Genomic DNA, 17,788 nt, shown 5'->3' on the forward strand with positions numbered 1-17,788 from the left:
TATGTGTCTCCGCAATCGCTTCTGTCTCTCAACAACACAATAAGATATTTTTATATTTTGTGTAGCCCAGGGGCGGAGCCAGCCGATTTTGCCGGGGCTTCAGCCCCGGATGTTTTGAGTGTAGCCCCGATTCCCGAACGAGAAAAAAAAAAAATCCCTTTTTTTTTTTTTTTTTGAGCCTATGTAAACCCGCGAAATCATAAGTTGTCCTATTTGCGCTTTGGCTTTGCACGTACTGCATAGTGCATACAGCCTGTAAAAATAGACCTTAAAAATAATCTAGCCTAGAGTATAGGCTACATTTCTTTGCTGTCGTTTCTTCCTGTTGAATATGCAGCAGGTAGGGGAGGAGCTAGCAGCAAAGTCAAGTGTCTGAGAGAGTGTTGTTAATAACGACAGACAGCAGGCAGGAAAAATGAAGCAAACGAGACTGGGGATTTTTTGGAAAGAAGTCAGTGGGTAAGAATTCATTTTTTTTAATCCTTTAAATCTAAAGATCATCATCTGGATGTCTTCTTTCACTGTATGTCTATTTGTTTAACTAGCTATTAGGGTACTAGCATCACTTGTATGTTACTAGCATCTGATAGAAGTTAGTAGGGGTGTGTGCCAAAAAATCGATTCACAGAAGAATCTAGATTCTCATTTGCAACGATTCAGAATCGATCTGAAATGTCCAATAATCGATTTAATAAATTAATTAGGGCTGGGCAAATTAACGCGTTAACGCGGGCGATTCATTTTTTCAGCTTAACGCATTAAAAATATTTAACGCAAATAACGCAGCGTCCGTTTTTATATCCATTTTGCTTAGCGTTACATGATCATCACGCTTATTCATGTAAATACTTCCAAGCGTGACAAGACACAAGAGAACGCGCTGTATGCCAATGTCCTGTGTGTGTGTCCTTCAATGCTGGAAACACCCCTGGACTCTGTGCTGGTTTGTTTTGGCCGCCTCCAGTTTCCTTTTATTTATGATGTGACGTAATTGTGATGTTGTCTTAATAAATAGAAGCAAACTTAGTAACTAAATATTTGAATTGGAGAAAAAGATAATATTTGTACCACAATTATACTGATCATATGAAATGACAAATATATCCCAAATAAACACTTAAAACTCGAAAATAGTTTGTTGTCCGCACGATTGTAGTGGTTTGATTGTTTATTTCTACTCATTAAATGTGTTATTAAATCAACAACATTTTCCTTAACCATTCATTTAAACAATTCAATGTTAGGTTTTTCTTATAATTTTGACGTCAACAAAATAGCTTTTACATTAGATACAGTTCATAAAAAGTGAGAATTAGATAAAGAAAAATATGTACAATCAAATTGTTTTGTTGAAAAGAAAATTGTATATTCATCGTTTTCAAACAGCCTTTGAATGAAAAATGTTAGAACAAAACATGCCAAAGTTTGGCTCCTAGAACTTTCAGTTTTAAGTTGTACAAGAGAATTGAAACGAAATTACAAACTGGGCCTTTATGTTGAGATTAAAGACAACGAGATTAGTTGCCACTTATTGACCCCCTACACAGACACATGAACATTCAATTGTTCTGCATCTATATTGTCAAGGCACGTGACGATCTATAGTCTGGATTTAAACAAACTGGTGTTCCTCATTTGAGATACAACACGAGACGGAATATTAACTTATTCGTATAATAAAATAATATAAATGTTTATCAACGAGACGTGCAAAGATTCAACACGACTCCTATAAACCCAATATTAGAAGCTCTTTAGTGACGTCATGGGTGGCTCTTAAAAGAGCCTTTGTGTGCGGCGGATGAAAGCGGCGCTTTACTTGGAGCTGGTGTACTTGGTGACGGCTTTGGTGCCCTCGGACACGGCGTGTTTGGCGAGTTCACCGGGCAGCAGCAGACGCACGGCGGTCTGGATCTCTCTCGACGTGATGGTGGAGCGCTTGTTGTAGTGCGCGAGACGAGACGACTCACCGGCGATGCGCTCGAAGATGTCGTTGACGAAAGAGTTCATGATGCCCATCGCCTTGGAAGAGATGCCGGTGTCGGGGTGGACCTGCTTGAGCACTTTGTACACGTAGATGGCGTAACTCTCCTTCCTGGACTTTCTGCGCTTCTTTCCTCCCTTAACGGCGGTCTTGGTGACGGCCTTTTTAGAGCCCTTCTTGGGCGCGGGTTTGGCTGGTTCAGGCATGATGCTTCTTCACAGATGAGTAAATGCTGAATGTTGAAGAGTCCCTTCGCTGTGGTATTTATTCACTCTCACATGCAAATGTTTAGCGTCACGGAGCCTGTTGTCTGATTGCGTGTCTTCGTCGGCCGAACCCATAAAATGTGTTTATTGGTCAGCTCATAGTTTGACGGGTCGGATAGAGAGCCAATGAAAGTGTTTCCCGCCCACAGTCTCGTGTTTGAAGGTGACCCTCCCACAAGCGATTCAGTTTCCTTTGTTTGCACTTCCCGCTCTTTATCGAATTTGAATTAAAATAAAACTTTTATTTCTGTATTAACTCTACACTAGAAAAGAATTACGTCATCGTGTCATCAAAGTCAATTAAAGATTTCGAGCAGAAAATCATTTCACCCTTTTATGCTTTATTCACCAGCTTTGGGCGTGTTTACGTTTATATAGTTGATATGATGGAGTTTCTTCTTCGAGCGAGAGAAGCGTTTAACACAACAGATTAATCTCATCAGTTAATAAAGAACGAGATCTCAGAAACAAAACCGGGATAATAAAACGTGACTTTCACAGCATTTCGTTTGATGATAGAACTTCTGAAATTAAACTCCTCGAGTGAGACAGTGTGTGGCTCTTAAAAGAGCCGTTGTGTTCAATGTTTTACTTCAGAATAAACGCGTTTAACCTCCGAAGCCGTACAGAGTGCGTCCCTGTCGCTTCAACGCGTACACGACGTCCATGGCGGTGACGGTCTTTCTCTTGGCGTGCTCGGTGTAGGTGACGGCGTCACGGATAACATTCTCCAGAAACACCTTCAACACACCGCGAGTCTCCTCGTAGATGAGACCGGAGATACGTTTCACTCCGCCGCGACGAGCAAGCCGACGGATGGCAGGCTTGGTGATGCCCTGGATGTTATCACGCAGAACTTTACGATGACGCTTCGCGCCTCCTTTTCCGAGTCCCTTTCCGCCTTTGCCTCTTCCAGACATGATGTTCGAGAGCACAGATACAAACGTTATGCTTTAACAAAGGACAGCGGATAAAATGTGTATGTACCTACAGGACCTATTTGAAACACACGCGTGCGAGGGCGGTGCTAGTGGCACGTCACTTTTTTATTTTTCTCACCGCTCCTTCAGTAAATCATTAAATATACATTTATGTATTTAGCAGATGATTTTATCCACAGTGACGTACATCACATTATTTTATACATTTGTTTCTGAGTGTTTAATCCCCTGAGATCGAACACATGACCTCGGCGTTGTTCTATTCTAGACCGAGTACAACATAATCTAATGTACAAAGAAGCGTGACTTTTAAGATTTTATGAGAAACAGAATAAAATTGAACTATAAATATTTCTCCTGACTTTATTTTATACTGCTGTCATTTTATCTGAACAGAAATTTGCAACTTTTGCAGATCAACAAACGTGACGTCACGATAAAAAGATTATCGCCTAAGATTTAAAATAACATTTCTTCACATCGCATCATAAGTGCAACATGAACACATTTACTGACACAAGCGCTCAACTTCTATATATGAGAGCCGGTTATACATGACTCGGGAGACTACAAATATTCTTCAGCGGTTTGACTGACTCGATTAGTCGTCTCAGGCCAGTAATAATCCAATACAGGTTTATGAATTGAAAGCAGTATGTATAGTTTTAGTCTGTAATTAACCTCCAGGGAGACACAGGAATCGCATCGCTCTCTTATAGGTGAAGTGGGTGGCTCTTAAAAGAGCCTTTGGTTTGAAACGAACTGTCGCCCGTTTACTTGGTCTTGGCGGGCTTATCGGTCTTCTTTGGCAACAGCACGGCCTGGATGTTGGGCAGAACGCCGCCCTGAGCGATGGTCACTCTGCCCAGAAGTTTGTTCAGCTCCTCGTCGTTGCGCACCGCCAGCTGCAGGTGACGGGGGATGATGCGAGTCTTCTTATTGTCACGAGCGGCGTTTCCGGCCAACTCGAGGATCTCAGCGGTCAGATACTCGAGCACGGCGGCCAGATACACTGGGGCGCCAGCACCCACACGGTGCGCATAGTTGCCTTTACGGAGGAGCCTGTGGACGCGACCCACGGGGAACTGAAGTCCCGCTCTAGAGGAGCGAGTCTTGGCCTTAGCTCTCGCTTTGCCGCCGGTTTTGCCTCTGCCGCTCATTTCCTTCAGCTGTGGAATTTTACTTAGTAGGTGGGAAGGAAAGACGAAGCTTCTGCTCTGCAGTTCTCAATATTTCAAACCCTCTGCCTGTTGACTATTGGTTGGAGTCAGTAATACTTTTAAACCAATCAGCCAACTTCCCTCCAAACTCCCAACAGCCCAACCCCCTCTTTCTCCTCACAGATGCTGTGTGACGCACAACAGTTTTGATATAATGAGAAAACTTTAAGTGATAGTTCATCCAAAAATAAAAAACTGTCTTCATTTACTTACCATCAGATTGTTCCAAAACTAACACTAGGCTAAACACAAAGGATGCTTTTTGGAAGAATTTCAGTATCCAAACAGATCTCATCCCCCATTTGCAAATTTAAACTGGAGGAACAACCTGTGGTTGAGTAAATGATAACAGACTACTAAATTTGGGGTGAATTATCATTTAAAGTCACATCTCTCTTTCTCATTAAGTCAATTATTTCCTGATTATCATTTAAAGTTGAATCAACTCTGTCACATGTTTACACTTCTGCAGTCTCAAGGCAGCTAAAGAGATGAAGGAGGTGAAGTTTATTGAATAGGCTTATATTATTTGTGTTCTTTAAAGATTATAATATAAAATATTTGTCCTGCAATAAAGAAATGCCACCACATTCTTTTCTTATCAACACACACTAAAGGGGAAATTCAATCAATGTCACACATCACTCCTCTCTTCATTCAGTTACATCGACTCCTGTAGTCTCTCTCATCAAACTCAAAGCTCTGCTCTCGGCCTACAAGACCACCACTGGTTCTGCAGCTCCATATCTTCACTCGCTCATACAGACTTATGTACCCACAAGATCCCTGTTCTCTGCTCATGAACCACGTCTTGTGCTGTGATCACAAAAAGGTCAAAAATCTCTCTCACTCATCTTCTGTGGATCTGTTCCACATGTGTGTTATGATCTGACCGCTGCTATAAGATCATCAGATCCTGTGTCTGTCTTTAAGAATCATCTGAAAACACATCTCATCTGTCAACACCTGATCCATCAGTTCTGACTTCTGTCTCTTTTCTATCAACAAAACATCTTATCTTTGTATACTGAGTTAAACTATGAGACCAGTTTTACTGCACTTAAGCTTTTTGTTGTCCTCTTGTTCTTTCAATTGCTTCTATTGTTTACCTCATAAAAAAGTGTCTGCTAAATGAATAAATGTAAATGTAAGCACATATTTATAAAATGTAATGTACACTACTGGTCAAACGTTTTCAAACACTTAATTCATCATTTATTTGTATTTTTTCCACATTTAGAAAAAGGCCACTGTGGACTGAAGATGTTGTGACTGAAAAAATCTAAACAATCAAATAAAAAATGTTATATATCTGCTACAAACCTGTTATATACATCTTCAATGTAGTCATTATTTGCATGAAATTTGCAGAAATTTATTTTATCATCAACTACTTGAGGTTTCTATAAGATGCTTTTTAAACAACACTTTTCATCTGAGCTTTTATTGGTTGCTCTCTTTCATTATTTAGTCAAAGTCATCCATTTCAAAAACGTTTTTATATACATATACAAATATATTAGTTGATAATGAAGACATTTAAATTAGCACATTTCCTGTCTATGTATAATTTCAGACATTTAAGCACCTTCAGATTCAGATTGTGACAGTATAGTGACTGAATAAAGCAGTTTAATTAATAAAAGATTAATCTTTAAAACAAGTCAGTTTATGTACATACAGTCATTGCCAAAAATGTTGACACCCCTGAAATTTTTCCAGAAAATCAAGTATTTCCCACATAAAGGTATTGCATTAACACATGTTTTACTATACTCATGTTTATTCCCTTAGTGTGTATTGGAACAAAGCAAAAAAAAAACGAGGGAAAAAAGCAAATTTGACAATGTCACACAAAACTCTAAAAATGGACTGGACAAAATGATTGGCACCCTTTCAAAATTGTGGATCAATAAGATTGTTTCAAGCATGTGATGCTCCTTTAAATTCACCTCGGGCAAGTAACAGGTGTTGGCAATATAAAAAATCACACCTGAAAGCAGACAAAATTGAGAGAAGTTGACTAAGTCATGTCATTGTGTGTCTGTGTGTGCCACACTAAGCATGGACAGCAGAAAGAGGAGAAGAGAACTGTCTGAGGACTTGAGAATCAAAATTGTGGAAACATATCAACAATCTCAAGGTTACAAGTCCATCTCCAGAGATCTAGATGTTCCTTTGTCCACAGTGCGTAACATTATCAAGAAGTTCGCCACCCATGGCACTGTAGCTAATCTCCCTGGACGTGGACGAAAGAGAAAAATTGATGAAAGGTTGCAACGCAGGATAGTCCGGATGGTGGATAAGCAGCCCCAAACAAGTTTCAAAGAAATTCAATCTGTCTCAAGGTGCATCAGTGTCAGCGCGAACTATCCGTCAACATTTACATGAAATGAAACGCTATGGCAGGAGACCCAGGAGGACCCCACTGCTGACACAGAGACATAAAAAAGCAAGACTACAGTTTGACAAAATGTACTTAAGTAAGCCAAGATCCTTCTGGGAAAACGTCTTGTGGACAGATCAGACCAAGATAAAGCTTTTTGGTAAAGCAAATCATTCTACTATTTAAAGAAAACGGAATGAGGCCTACAAAGAAAAGAACACAGTTCCTACAGTCAAATATGGTGGAGGTTCAAGGATGTTTTGGGGTTGTTTTGTGCATGAAATCTGAGGATTACCAAAGGATTTTGGATCGCAATGTAGGGCCCAGTGTCAGAAAGCTGGGTTTGCGTCCGAGATCGTGGGTCTTCCAGCAGGAAAATGACCCCAAACATACTTCAGAACTCTCCAGCGCTTTGTTGCCATCCATTTCTGGGTGCTTTTTGAAGTGGCCAGCAATGAGTCCAGATCTAAATCCTATTGAACACCTGTGGAGAGATCTTAAAATTGCTGTTGGGAAAAGGCGCCCTTCCAATATGAGAGACCTGAAGCAGTTTGCAAAGGAATAGTGGTCCAAAATTCCTGATGAGGGTGTAAGAAGTTTATTGATGGTTATAGGAAGCGATTGATTTCAGTTATTTGTTCCAAAGGGTGTGCAAACACATATTAAGTTAAGGGTGCCCATAATTTTGTCCAGCACAATTTTGGAGTTTTGTGTGACATTTTGTCAAATTTGCTTTTTTCCCTCCTTTTTTTGTTTTGCTCCTATACACACAATGGAAATAAACATGTGTTAATGCAATAGTTTTCTGTGAGAAATACTTGATTTTCTGGAAAAATGTCAGGGGTGTCAACAATTTTGGCCATGACTGTATGCCAAAGACATCAAGACAAGACCGATTCAGAGCTTTCTTTTACAGACAGACTCATAATTTAAAGTTAAGAGTACTTGTGTTCAATATGTCTGCCAAAAAAAAAAAAAAAAGAATTTAGAGAAGATAAAACACTAAATAAAATTACAATAATAACTGTTTTAACGTTTCAATCATTCAGAACCCAAGACTGACTGCAATTAGATTACTTGTCTGTAAGAAAAAAAGAAATAGATAAATACAACACAAACAGTAATTTTCCCATCTCTAGAAAACACACAGACACACACACATACACACACACACACACACACACACACACATAGATCATTCGATGTGTGAGCGGTTTCATGTCAATACTGGACAAAAAGGTTTAGTTTTTATTATATTTAATCCATATTTACTCTCCGTTTTATCGTTTCGTCAGTCTGAATATAACACATCTACACATCAGTAACACAAACAGCGTTGTGTCATTCACACAAATACCTCGAGAGTGTTCGTGTGTTTCAATCTAAACAACTTCTGTATGAAACACTTTACAAGTCCCTGAATGACATTAACTTAACTCAAGTCATTTATTACATGTATGTTAAATAAACAGAAAACATGTTTAATGTTTCATCAATGTTTACACAAACAAATCACATGAAATTCATGCGCAGTTTTTCTCCAGAGATCGATGCTGGTCGTGTTTTTAATGTAACAGTGAAATAATAAACCCTTTACTGTCGTGTAGTTTAGTCTGTGAATAAAGCTCTGGATCTCTGCTCTGTGTTCACGCTGTTTTCACTCCGTCAAATGATTTTAAAACTCTGATATTTACTCGAAATGTCGCAGGAGAAAACACAAGAGTTTGCGGCTCACAGAGGCGCGCAGACACTGACAGGACGAGCTGAGTCTATATGGTTCTCATGTAGTGTTTAAGAGCGCAGCGCCGCATTATTGATCAACTGTAGTGTGACAGTACAGATCTGAACAGAGAAATGGCAGAAACCGCTCCAGCTCCAGCAGCCCCGCCGGCGAAAGCGCCCAAGAAGAAATCTGCAGCCAAACCCAAGACAGCGGGTCCAGGCGCGAGTGATCTCATCGTTAAAGCCGTGACGGCCTCCAAGGAGAGAAACGGTGTGTCTCTGGCCGCCCTGAAGAAAGCTCTCACCGCCGGCGGATACGATGTGGAGAAGAACAACTCCCGCGTCAAGCTCGCCATCAAGAGCCTCGTGACTAAAGGCACACTGGTCCAGACTAAAGGAACCGGTGCTTCAGGATCTTTCAAACTCAACAAAAAACAAGTCGAGACTAAGAAACCAGCGAAGAAAGCCGCTCCTAAAGCAAAGAAACCCGCAGTGAAGAAGCCCGCTGCCGCTGTTGTTGCCAAGAAGCCGAAGACCGCAGCGGCAAAGAAGACCGCCGCAAAGAAATCTCCCAAGAAGGCCAAGAAACCTGCCGCCACCGCCGCTAAAAAGGCAACGAAGAGCCCCAAGAAGGCGAAGAAGCCAGCGGCCCCCAAGAAAGCAGCCAAGAGTCCGAAGAAAGCAGCTAAAAGCCCCAAGAAGGTCAAGGCTGCAAAACCCAAGACGACAAAGCCCAAAGCAGCGAAGCCTAAAAGGGCCGCCCCGAAAAAGAGGTAAATTACTTCTCCAGAGTTTCTATTACAAAAGGCTCTTTTAAGAGCCACCACCAGCCCACTAAAGAGTTGTGTTTCAGAGATATAATGATGTTATCATGGTTGTGTTCTTACATTTACAATTACGTATTTGGCAGACGCTTTTATCCAAAGCTACTTACTTTGCATTATCCTTTACATTTATACATAGATATCTGCAATCCCCTGAGATCGAACCCACAACCTTGCTCTTACCACTGAGCTACAGGAAAGCTCTTAATAAATTAATATGCTGAGAAATCTGGTTCAAATTAAGAACACAAGATATAATCGTCAGAGCATTTAATTCATAATCGGCGCAACATCTGAAGTTATGTTGTCAGTATAAATGTTTGCTTTTGTTCATACTGTTGTTTCCTATAGACGTGTCTGAAAAGACCGCAGATATAAGATTTAATGTAGTGAAAGATCACGTGATCAAAAACTGAAACAAAACCAGGCAGATGGGAAGAATTGGGCGGGCTTTGGTTTTTGGAGGGAAGTTCATTGATTGGTTTGAACTTTTCACAGAATCCAACCAATAAGCGAACGATAGGCACCTTATAAGTGCTGTATACCACAAACTCCATATCATATTTCCTTCGTGTTTTTATAATCGGGGAGATTTTGTATCTCAAGTAACAATGAGTGGAAGAGGTAAAACCGGCGGTAAATCAAGAGCGAAAGCCAAGACTCGGTCATCCAGAGCGGGTCTTCAGTTTCCCGTCGGCCGTGTTCACAGGCTACTTCGCAAAGGTAACTACGCACAACGCGTCGGTGCCGGAGCTCCAGTTTATCTCGCCGCTGTCCTCGAGTATCTCACCGCTGAGATCTTGGAGTTGGCCGGAAACGCCGCTCGGGACAACAAGAAGAGTCGGATCATTCCCCGCCATCTACAGCTGGCCGTGCGTAACGACGAGGAGTTAAACAGACTTCTGGGCGGCGTGACCATCGCTCAGGGTGGTGTGTTGCCCAACATCCAGGCTGTCTTACTGCCCAAGAAGACCGACAAACCCGCTAAGACCAAGTAAACGGGGGACAGATCGTATCGTTAAACCAAAGGCTCTTTTAAGAGCCACCCACATTATCAGTGAGAGAGCGACGAGGTTTCTGTTTTAATCCATCGAGTTTGTATATTAATGCATTATCACAGACCTGCTATAAATGATGTCGAATTCTCCAGATCAGTATGTGTAGCAACTGACCCAAATGTTATATAAGATATGCTTATTTTTCTCGTACAATAGCTAACAAGATGCCTTTGACGTTTTATTAGAGTAAAATAATAATTGTTCAGCGTATTGTTTCAACAGGTTTAAGTAAATAAAACGCGCTGGAAGGCGGAACGCTTCTGTCCTTAAAAACTTTGTTGCTGCGCTTGTGATTTAACATGAAGAATTATTTTAATTTTTATTTGTAGTTAAAGAACTTTCTATCTTAACTTTGTTAAATAGCACCGTGCAAATGTCTGATCAGAGGAATAATACACGAGTATTAAATAAAGAGATAAGGAGAAATTTTGTAATGATCTTGTCTTGTGTACGTGACGCGTGATCTAAACAAAGGAAACACAATGTCCCGCCAGTATCATTTGAACGCATATCGCGCGGCCATTGGCTCATTGTCTCGCGAGGACGTCACACATCAGCCAATCGAGTGTCTCCGTGCCCTTGACGTGCTGCGCGTTCCAGCCTTTAAAAGCAGGCACACCGACACTACAGACATATTCTGAACTGAACGCAAAAGATTCAGCAGCGATGGCAAGAACCAAGCAGACCGCTCGTAAGTCCACCGGTGGCAAAGCCCCGAGGAAGCAGCTCGCCACCAAAGCCGCCCGTAAGAGCGCCCCCGCCACCGGCGGCGTGAAGAAGCCTCATCGTTACAGGCCCGGCACCGTGGCTTTGAGAGAGATCCGCCGCTACCAGAAGTCCACCGAGCTGCTCATCCGCAAATTGCCTTTCCAGCGCCTGGTGAGAGAGATCGCTCAGGACTTCAAGACGGATCTGCGCTTCCAGAGCTCCGCCGTCATGGCTCTGCAGGAGTCCAGCGAGGCTTATCTGGTCGGTCTGTTCGAGGACACAAACCTGTGCGCCATCCACGCTAAGAGGGTCACCATCATGCCCAAAGACATTCAGCTGGCCCGCCGCATCCGCGGAGAGCGCGCTTAAGTCCCGCTTTAATAACAACTCAACGGCTCTTTTAAGAGCCACCACATCAACTGAACGACACGATTTCCACCGTTTTTTACAAACATAAATAATAACGCAAGGTGACACAATGATTAATAATATTGTGGTAAACGTGATTGCTCAATATTAAGAATGATCATTATCTTATCAGTCTCTTTAAACCGCAGAGGTACCCGTGTGTTTTTATTCAGTCTGCGCTAAATCATTCCACTTAAGAGCGTCTGATCACATGTTCTTCCTCAAACACACTTGTAATACTCATTTTGGTAGTAAATAAAAACGAGGCAAAATTATGGCTATTGGTCGTCTATCATTTCTAACTAATCTATTATTTTCTGAAATCAGTTTAGATAAGAGGTTAGAGGTTAGTTCACTAAAAAAGGAAAATCCTATAATTTTCCTTGTTCTGATATGAATATTTGCAATTTTCAGTTCTGTGACATCATCCACTACCATAGTATTAAAAATATTTCTGTCGAACACAGAGTGAGATATTGTGAAGTATTTAGGAAAACAAACCCTTTAGTGCATCTTTGACTACCATTGAATTGTTCCTATTGTGGCAGTCAATGATGTCACAGAATTAAAAATTTCTAACATTCTTACAAATATCTTTACCTGTGTTCGTCAGAACAAAGTGCATTAAAACATGTTTGAAATATCATAAGGCTGAATAGTTGATGACATCATTTTATTGGGTGAACTATCACTTAAAGTGCATTGTTTAGTTTCTTATTAAATCTTAAACATCGTGCTTTATGTAAGTTACACCGTAAAGAGATTTACTGAGAGCTTTGTGAGGGCAGAGGCGATAAGAAAAACGTGTAAATGACGTGGGTTGGTCCCGCCCTCGTGCCCCTGTTTCTACTAGGTCCTATAAGCACATGTTTAAGCCCTCCGCTCACAGGTCCCCCTATTGATAAACCTTACCCTTAGCTAACATTGCATCATGTCTGGAAGAGGTAAAGGCGGAAAGGGACTCGGAAAAGGAGGCGCGAAGCGTCATCGTAAAGTGTTGCGCGATAACATCCAGGGCATCACCAAACCCGCTATCCGTCGTCTTGCTCGCCGCGGTGGTGTTAAGCGTATCTCAGGTCTCATCTACGAGGAGACTCGCGGTGTGTTGAAGGTGTTTCTGGAAAATGTCATCCGTGACGCCGTCACCTACACCGAGCACGCCAAGAGAAAGACCGTCACCGCCATGGACGTCGTGTACGCGCTGAAACGACAGGGACGCACTCTGTACGGCTTCGGAGGTTAAACGCGTTTATTCTGAAGTAAAACATTGAACACAACGGCTCTTTTAAGAGCCACCCACTGTCTCACTCGAAGAGATGAATTTCAGAAGTTTTATCAGCAAACGAAATGCTGTGAAAGTCACGTTTTATTATCGCGGTTTTGTTTCTGAGATCTCGTTCTTTATTAACTGATGAGATTAATCTGTTGTGTTAAACGCTTCTCTCGCTCGAAGAAGAAACTCCATCATATCAACTATATAAACGTAAACACGCCCAAAGCTGCTGAATAAAGCATAAAAGGGTGAAATGATTTAATGCTCGAAATCTTTAAGTGACATTCATGACTCGATGACGTAATTCTGTTCTAGTGTAGAGTTAATACAGAAATAAACGTTTTATTTTAAATCAAATCTGATAAAGAGCGGGAAGAGCAAACAAAGGAAACTGAATCGCTTGTGGGAGGGTCACCTTCAAACACGAGACTGTGGGCGGGAATCACTTTCATTGGCTCTCTATCCGACCCGTCAAACTATGAGCTGACCAATAAACACATTTTATGGGTTCGGCCGACGAAGACACGCAATCAGACAACAGGCTCCGTTACGCTAAACATTTGCATGTGAGAGTGAATAAATACCACAGCGACGAGACTCTTCAACATTCAGCTTTTTCTGATCTGTGAAGAAGCATCATGCCTGAACCAGCCAAACCCGCGCCCAAGAAGGGCTCTAAGAAGGCCGTCACCAAGACCGCCGTTAAGGGAGGAAAGAAGCGCAGAAAGTCCAGGAAGGAGAGTTACGCCATCTACGTGTACAAAGTGCTCAAGCAGGTCCACCCCGACACCGGCATCTCTTCCAAGGCGATGGGCATCATGAACTCTTTCGTCAACGACATCTTCGAGCGCATCGCCGGTGAGTCGTCTCGTCTCGCGCACTACAACAAGCGCTCCACCATCACGTCGAGAGAGATCCAGACCGCCGTGCGTCTGCTGCTGCCCGGTGAACTCGCCAAACACGCCGTGTCCGAGGGCACCAAAGCCGTCACCAAGTACACCAGCTCCAAGTAAAGCGCCGCTTTCATCCGCCGTACACAAAGGCTCTTTTAAGAGCCACACACTTAATCCTTTAAAAGAGATTCTTATGATTGTAAGCATTTATTGATTGTTTATTATGATTTAAATTGTGACGCGATATACAGCGTTTAAAATGGCAACAAATCGTTTTATCTTAAAGAAATCATGTTTTAAGGTAAATATAAATGTAAAGGTTTGACTTTAGTTATTGTTGCGCGATTATCGCAGAATGTGGCGGTATTGTACCGGATATAAGCTATCAGAGTTCGGTCTTCAGCTGCTTTAAGGCTGAAATACACTACAAGACTTTTGCTCAGTTTTCAGTCTGGACTTGTTACAGAAAGTCTGTGTCAGTCTGCAGATTTGATCAGTTTGTGTTTTTATCTGAAACTTTAATAAAGTCTGAAACTGTTTGATGTCTAGTTGAGATTCTTGTAGTGTTTTACAGACATAGAGGTGTTTTATCATCACACACATTCATGTCATCTATAGTATTTATGATCAAGATCTCTCTTCACTGCTCTTGTGTTTGATCTTCATACAAAACTAAACACAGTCGTGTGCAGAACTGAATCTTATTCTATAGATCTATGAAGTGTAAATGTGACATAGGGAGATGATTTCATATGAAACATTGAATGTCAAATATGTTTACATTTGATGGTTTTCCCTTCGATAAAATAGGATTTAATTTGTGTGACAAAGTTATTAAAAATGTTATTAATTTTGGTGCATTACGGGCACTAATGTTAAACTTACTGCAGTAAAACACAATAAGTCTTTTAAAAGTCAAATGTATAAATTTTTCTTACTTGCACATAATCTTGATATGTATTTAATTTAAATATGGTTTGAAGATGTCTTTATAGATTACCACTGATAAATAGACAAACAATTGCTCAACTTCAAATAAAGTAAACATGTGTTATTTTGATAAGATGTTTTCTCAAAACTTAATGGGCAATTGAATGAAAACTTCACGGGTTTTTCAGATATTAAATACAGTGATAAATCCAGCTACTCTTTCACTGAAAATATGAGAGATAATCCTGACAGAAAGACAATTATATATGCAGTTTAGTGTTTAATGTTGTATTTAATTTACGTTGGTGAGAGTTGAGATTCCGGCAAACACAAAGCGTTCCCGTAACATTAGTATAGTGAATATTACAACTTTTCCAGAACTGCTTTTTATAACGTGTCTCTCACTGCAAATGTGTGAGTTGGTAATCCTGATCAGGGGCGCCGCCAGGAATTTTGGGCCCCATGACAAAAAATCAAATTGGGCCCCCTTTGTGCAGTTGTTGTCACCACATCTCTAGGACCTCACTGTCCAATCAATATATTTACATAACTCTAATTAAAGGCTTGCAACTGTCTTGCTTCTTGTAGTTCAATTCTAGTACTAGCACAATATTTACTGCTGGTGATTTGTACATGCATGCAAGTCTAGTATGCAGTTCCCTATTTGAAGCAAGATTAAAAGCAACCATAAAAAATGTGTTGAAGGCTATCTTTTACGGTCTCTAAGTATTTTTATTGTAAAATTTGACAAAATGGAAAATTCTCTTAACAGGATTATTATTAATTACTATTATAATTATTAATGAAAGATTACATCATCCTCTCAAAACAATGAAGCGGCAGATATTTTTTACTTAGCTGCTCATACATGCCAACAAGAAAATAAAGTGGACTTGTAAAATGGAATTTCCACACCAGGGTTATTATAGTGCTAAACGTTTTCCTGCACCGATTAAATGGTAATTAAATGCAGGCTAACACTAGTATGTTGCTAGCTAGCTTATTTCACTATGGACATTAAGCCATCAGGTTATTACCACTCACAGACTCTAGGCCAGTGGTTCTCAACTCTGGCCCGAGAGATCCATTTTCCAGCAGAGTTTATGAGAAGGGGGAGTCTGCAGACCTGGAGCATGCAGTTTTACGCCCCAGGCAGTTTTACGCCCTATGCAGTTTTAGGACCCTGTTGTTCCTTATTTCTCCAGTAGGGGTTCGCTGTTCATTATGAACCACCAGCACAGACCTAACAGATAACTTCGTCGTCTATCACGAGTTAGAGGTATGGTAAATAATCGTTTTTCTTACTGAGAAATGGCCCAACATGCATATTTTTATAACGATTAATTGATATTGTTATGAATTAATTTAAACATCTTAATATATATATATATATATATATAATATAGATATGTGTGTGTGTAATTTAAACTCAATACAATACAATACAATAAATACTTATTGGCGACCAGGGGCCCGTTCTTCGTACGTCGCTAACTCGGTTAGCTGGATTTGATTGTTGACGATTTGGCATGATCTTGGATTGTTTGGTTCTTCGAAGCTCATCCTAGACTTGCTGTCATAGCAACAGGTCCGTAAGCTTGATCCTGCTCGGGAGCAGGCTTACTTCATGTAAACAGGATTAGATTGCGGCTTTATAAGAGGAGAAGATAGATTAGTCTATCGCAGCCATGTCTTGTCCGTTTTTTCGACAGCAACCTGTTGCGGAAGGTGCAAGAATAATTCGCAGAGCTTTTTGAATTAATCGCGTATTGCGGGATAGACAGGATCCTTTAGCGCAGCGCGATAGCGTCATTGTTGAGAGATACCGATTTTCTCGTGAGGGTGTTATTTACATCATTCATTTGTTGGAACCACACATTACGTGTTCAACACGGAAGAGCCGGGCTTTAACAACAGCACAGACTGTGTGCATTGGCCTGAGATTCTTTGCGAGTGGCACGTTCCTTTACACTATTGGAGATGCAGAGAACTTGGTAAAAAAAGTGCTGTCTGTCGTGACATTCGCAAAGTTTACCTGGCGCTCAAGCAGTTTTTAGGGGTTTTTGTGTTATTTCCAAGCCACTTAAAACCACAGGTTGTAAAGCAGAATTTTTTTGCTATTGCAGGTACATTTATAATTGTTAATGACATGCAATCATGACCATACCAATAAGTATGACTAACAGTATGTGTCCTTCAGGCTTCCCTAACGTGATTGGTGCCATAGATTGCACACACGTCCCCATCAAGGCCCCACCAGGCCCCAATGAGGGGGATTTTGTGAACCGAAAGGGGGTTCACAGTGTAAATGTGCAGGTAAATTACAATTACCATTTATAATATTCCTCTGATTAGTAATCTTTTACTTGAAAAAACAGTAATGAAATCAAAAAGTATGCAGTTGACTGACTAAAATCTCTTAGATGGTGTGTGACTATGTTCCACATCACCAATGTGGAAGCAAAATGGCCAGGATCAGTGCATGACTCAAGAATTTTCAGAGAGTCACATTTATGCACATTATTTGAACGTGGTAAGGGAACATACATTTCAAGCTCACAGTATTATACACAGTATTATGCTGAGCCTAACAGAACTGCATTTTTCCATTATACAGGGGATTTTGACGGGATCCTGCTTGGTGACAGGGGCTATGCCTGCAGGCAGTATTTTATGACGCCCTTCCCTGAGCCAAACCCTGGACCTCAAACCCGCTACAATGCAGCTCTAGCCAGGACAAGGGCACGCATTGAAATTACCTTTGGGCAACTAAAGGGAAGATTTCAGTGTCTGAAAAGTCTGAGGGTTGCACCTGACAGGGCCTGTGACATTATTGTTGCATGTGCCATATTGCATAATATTGCCACCATCAGAAAGGAGAGGACCCCTGTGGTGGAGGTGCAGCCTGATGATGACCTCCAGCCAGTGCACTTGGACCAACCTAGTGGCAGAGCTGCACGGGACAGAATTGTAGAACACCATTTTTGAATTTAATAAAAGACAAGACAAATATGCTTAGTTCCTTGAGTTTTATTGAAAATATTCTTTATAAAGAAAAGCCAGCAAGTCATCTTTTGCATGCAATAAGAGATAGTTATGTTAAGTCAGAAATACTACTATGTGTGAAATAGTGTATTAGCACTTACTCTGAAGGTCCTTTTGAAGCAACTCTATC

The 17,788-nt window shown here is 41.0% G+C and overlaps 8 protein-coding genes and 1 pseudogene across 8 annotated transcripts; 6 read left to right on the forward strand and 3 right to left on the reverse strand.

Annotated features, from left to right (window-relative positions):
• Window positions 1-1,145: 1,145 nt before the first annotated feature.
• On the reverse strand, window positions 1,146-2,791 carry LOC130420781 (histone H2B-like). The gene has a single exon (XM_056748295.1). It carries the CDS (start codon window positions 2,188-2,190, stop codon window positions 1,816-1,818), a length of 375 nt encoding a protein of 124 aa, XP_056604273.1. The 5' UTR covers window positions 2,191-2,791; the 3' UTR covers window positions 1,146-1,815.
• A 62-nt stretch (window positions 2,792-2,853) lies between these two features.
• Window positions 2,854-3,292, reverse strand: LOC130420805 (histone H4). The gene has a single exon (XM_056748319.1). The coding sequence runs from the start codon at window positions 3,168-3,170 to the stop codon at window positions 2,859-2,861; it is 312 nt and encodes a 103-aa protein (XP_056604297.1). The 5' UTR covers window positions 3,171-3,292; the 3' UTR covers window positions 2,854-2,858.
• Window positions 3,293-3,964: 672 nt separating this feature from the next.
• LOC130420758 (histone H2A-like) lies at window positions 3,965-4,490 on the reverse strand. The gene has a single exon (XM_056748272.1). The coding sequence runs from the start codon at window positions 4,349-4,351 to the stop codon at window positions 3,965-3,967; it is 387 nt and encodes a 128-aa protein (XP_056604250.1). The 5' UTR covers window positions 4,352-4,490.
• Window positions 4,491-8,442: 3,952 nt separating this feature from the next.
• Window positions 8,443-9,296, forward strand: LOC130420715 (histone H1-like). The gene has a single exon (XM_056748217.1). The coding sequence runs from the start codon at window positions 8,652-8,654 to the stop codon at window positions 9,294-9,296; it is 645 nt and encodes a 214-aa protein (XP_056604195.1). The 5' UTR covers window positions 8,443-8,651.
• Window positions 9,297-9,803: 507 nt separating this feature from the next.
• Window positions 9,804-10,387, forward strand: LOC130420756 (histone H2A-like). Its single transcript, XM_056748269.1, has one exon. It carries the CDS (start codon window positions 9,955-9,957, stop codon window positions 10,339-10,341), a length of 387 nt encoding a protein of 128 aa, XP_056604247.1. The 5' UTR covers window positions 9,804-9,954; the 3' UTR covers window positions 10,342-10,387.
• A 193-nt stretch (window positions 10,388-10,580) lies between these two features.
• On the forward strand, window positions 10,581-11,881 carry LOC130420736 (histone H3-like). Its single transcript, XM_056748250.1, has one exon. It carries the CDS (start codon window positions 11,068-11,070, stop codon window positions 11,476-11,478), a length of 411 nt encoding a protein of 136 aa, XP_056604228.1. The 5' UTR covers window positions 10,581-11,067; the 3' UTR covers window positions 11,479-11,881.
• Window positions 11,882-12,446: 565 nt separating this feature from the next.
• On the forward strand, window positions 12,447-13,406 carry LOC130420806 (histone H4). The gene has a single exon (XM_056748320.1). It carries the CDS (start codon window positions 12,449-12,451, stop codon window positions 12,758-12,760), a length of 312 nt encoding a protein of 103 aa, XP_056604298.1. The 5' UTR covers window positions 12,447-12,448; the 3' UTR covers window positions 12,761-13,406.
• Window positions 13,407-13,414: 8 nt separating this feature from the next.
• LOC130420795 (histone H2B-like) lies at window positions 13,415-13,803 on the forward strand. The gene has a single exon (XM_056748308.1). It carries the CDS (start codon window positions 13,429-13,431, stop codon window positions 13,801-13,803), a length of 375 nt encoding a protein of 124 aa, XP_056604286.1. The 5' UTR covers window positions 13,415-13,428.
• A 2,498-nt stretch (window positions 13,804-16,301) lies between these two features.
• LOC130420467 (putative nuclease HARBI1) lies at window positions 16,302-17,496 on the forward strand (annotated as a pseudogene).
• Window positions 17,497-17,788: the final 292 nt, after the last annotated feature.

Source organism: Triplophysa dalaica, chromosome 5, assembly GCF_015846415.1.
Source record: "Triplophysa dalaica isolate WHDGS20190420 chromosome 5, ASM1584641v1, whole genome shotgun sequence".
In the NCBI taxonomy this organism is placed as follows: Eukaryota; Metazoa; Chordata; class Actinopteri; order Cypriniformes; family Nemacheilidae; genus Triplophysa; species Triplophysa dalaica.

Excerpts from the sequence above, each read along its gene's own strand:
- LOC130420781 (XM_056748295.1), bottom strand. The coding sequence starts at position 2,190 with ATGCCTGAACCAGCCAAACCCGCGCCCAAGAAGGGCTCTAAAAAGGCC.
- LOC130420805 (XM_056748319.1), bottom strand. The coding sequence starts at position 3,170 with ATGTCTGGAAGAGGCAAAGGCGGAAAGGGACTCGGAAAAGGAGGCGCG.
- LOC130420758 (XM_056748272.1), bottom strand. The coding sequence starts at position 4,351 with ATGAGCGGCAGAGGCAAAACCGGCGGCAAAGCGAGAGCTAAGGCCAAG.
- LOC130420715 (XM_056748217.1), top strand. The coding sequence starts at position 8,652 with ATGGCAGAAACCGCTCCAGCTCCAGCAGCCCCGCCGGCGAAAGCGCCC.
- LOC130420756 (XM_056748269.1), top strand. The coding sequence starts at position 9,955 with ATGAGTGGAAGAGGTAAAACCGGCGGTAAATCAAGAGCGAAAGCCAAG.
- LOC130420736 (XM_056748250.1), top strand. The coding sequence starts at position 11,068 with ATGGCAAGAACCAAGCAGACCGCTCGTAAGTCCACCGGTGGCAAAGCC.
- LOC130420806 (XM_056748320.1), top strand. The coding sequence starts at position 12,449 with ATGTCTGGAAGAGGTAAAGGCGGAAAGGGACTCGGAAAAGGAGGCGCG.
- LOC130420795 (XM_056748308.1), top strand. The coding sequence starts at position 13,429 with ATGCCTGAACCAGCCAAACCCGCGCCCAAGAAGGGCTCTAAGAAGGCC.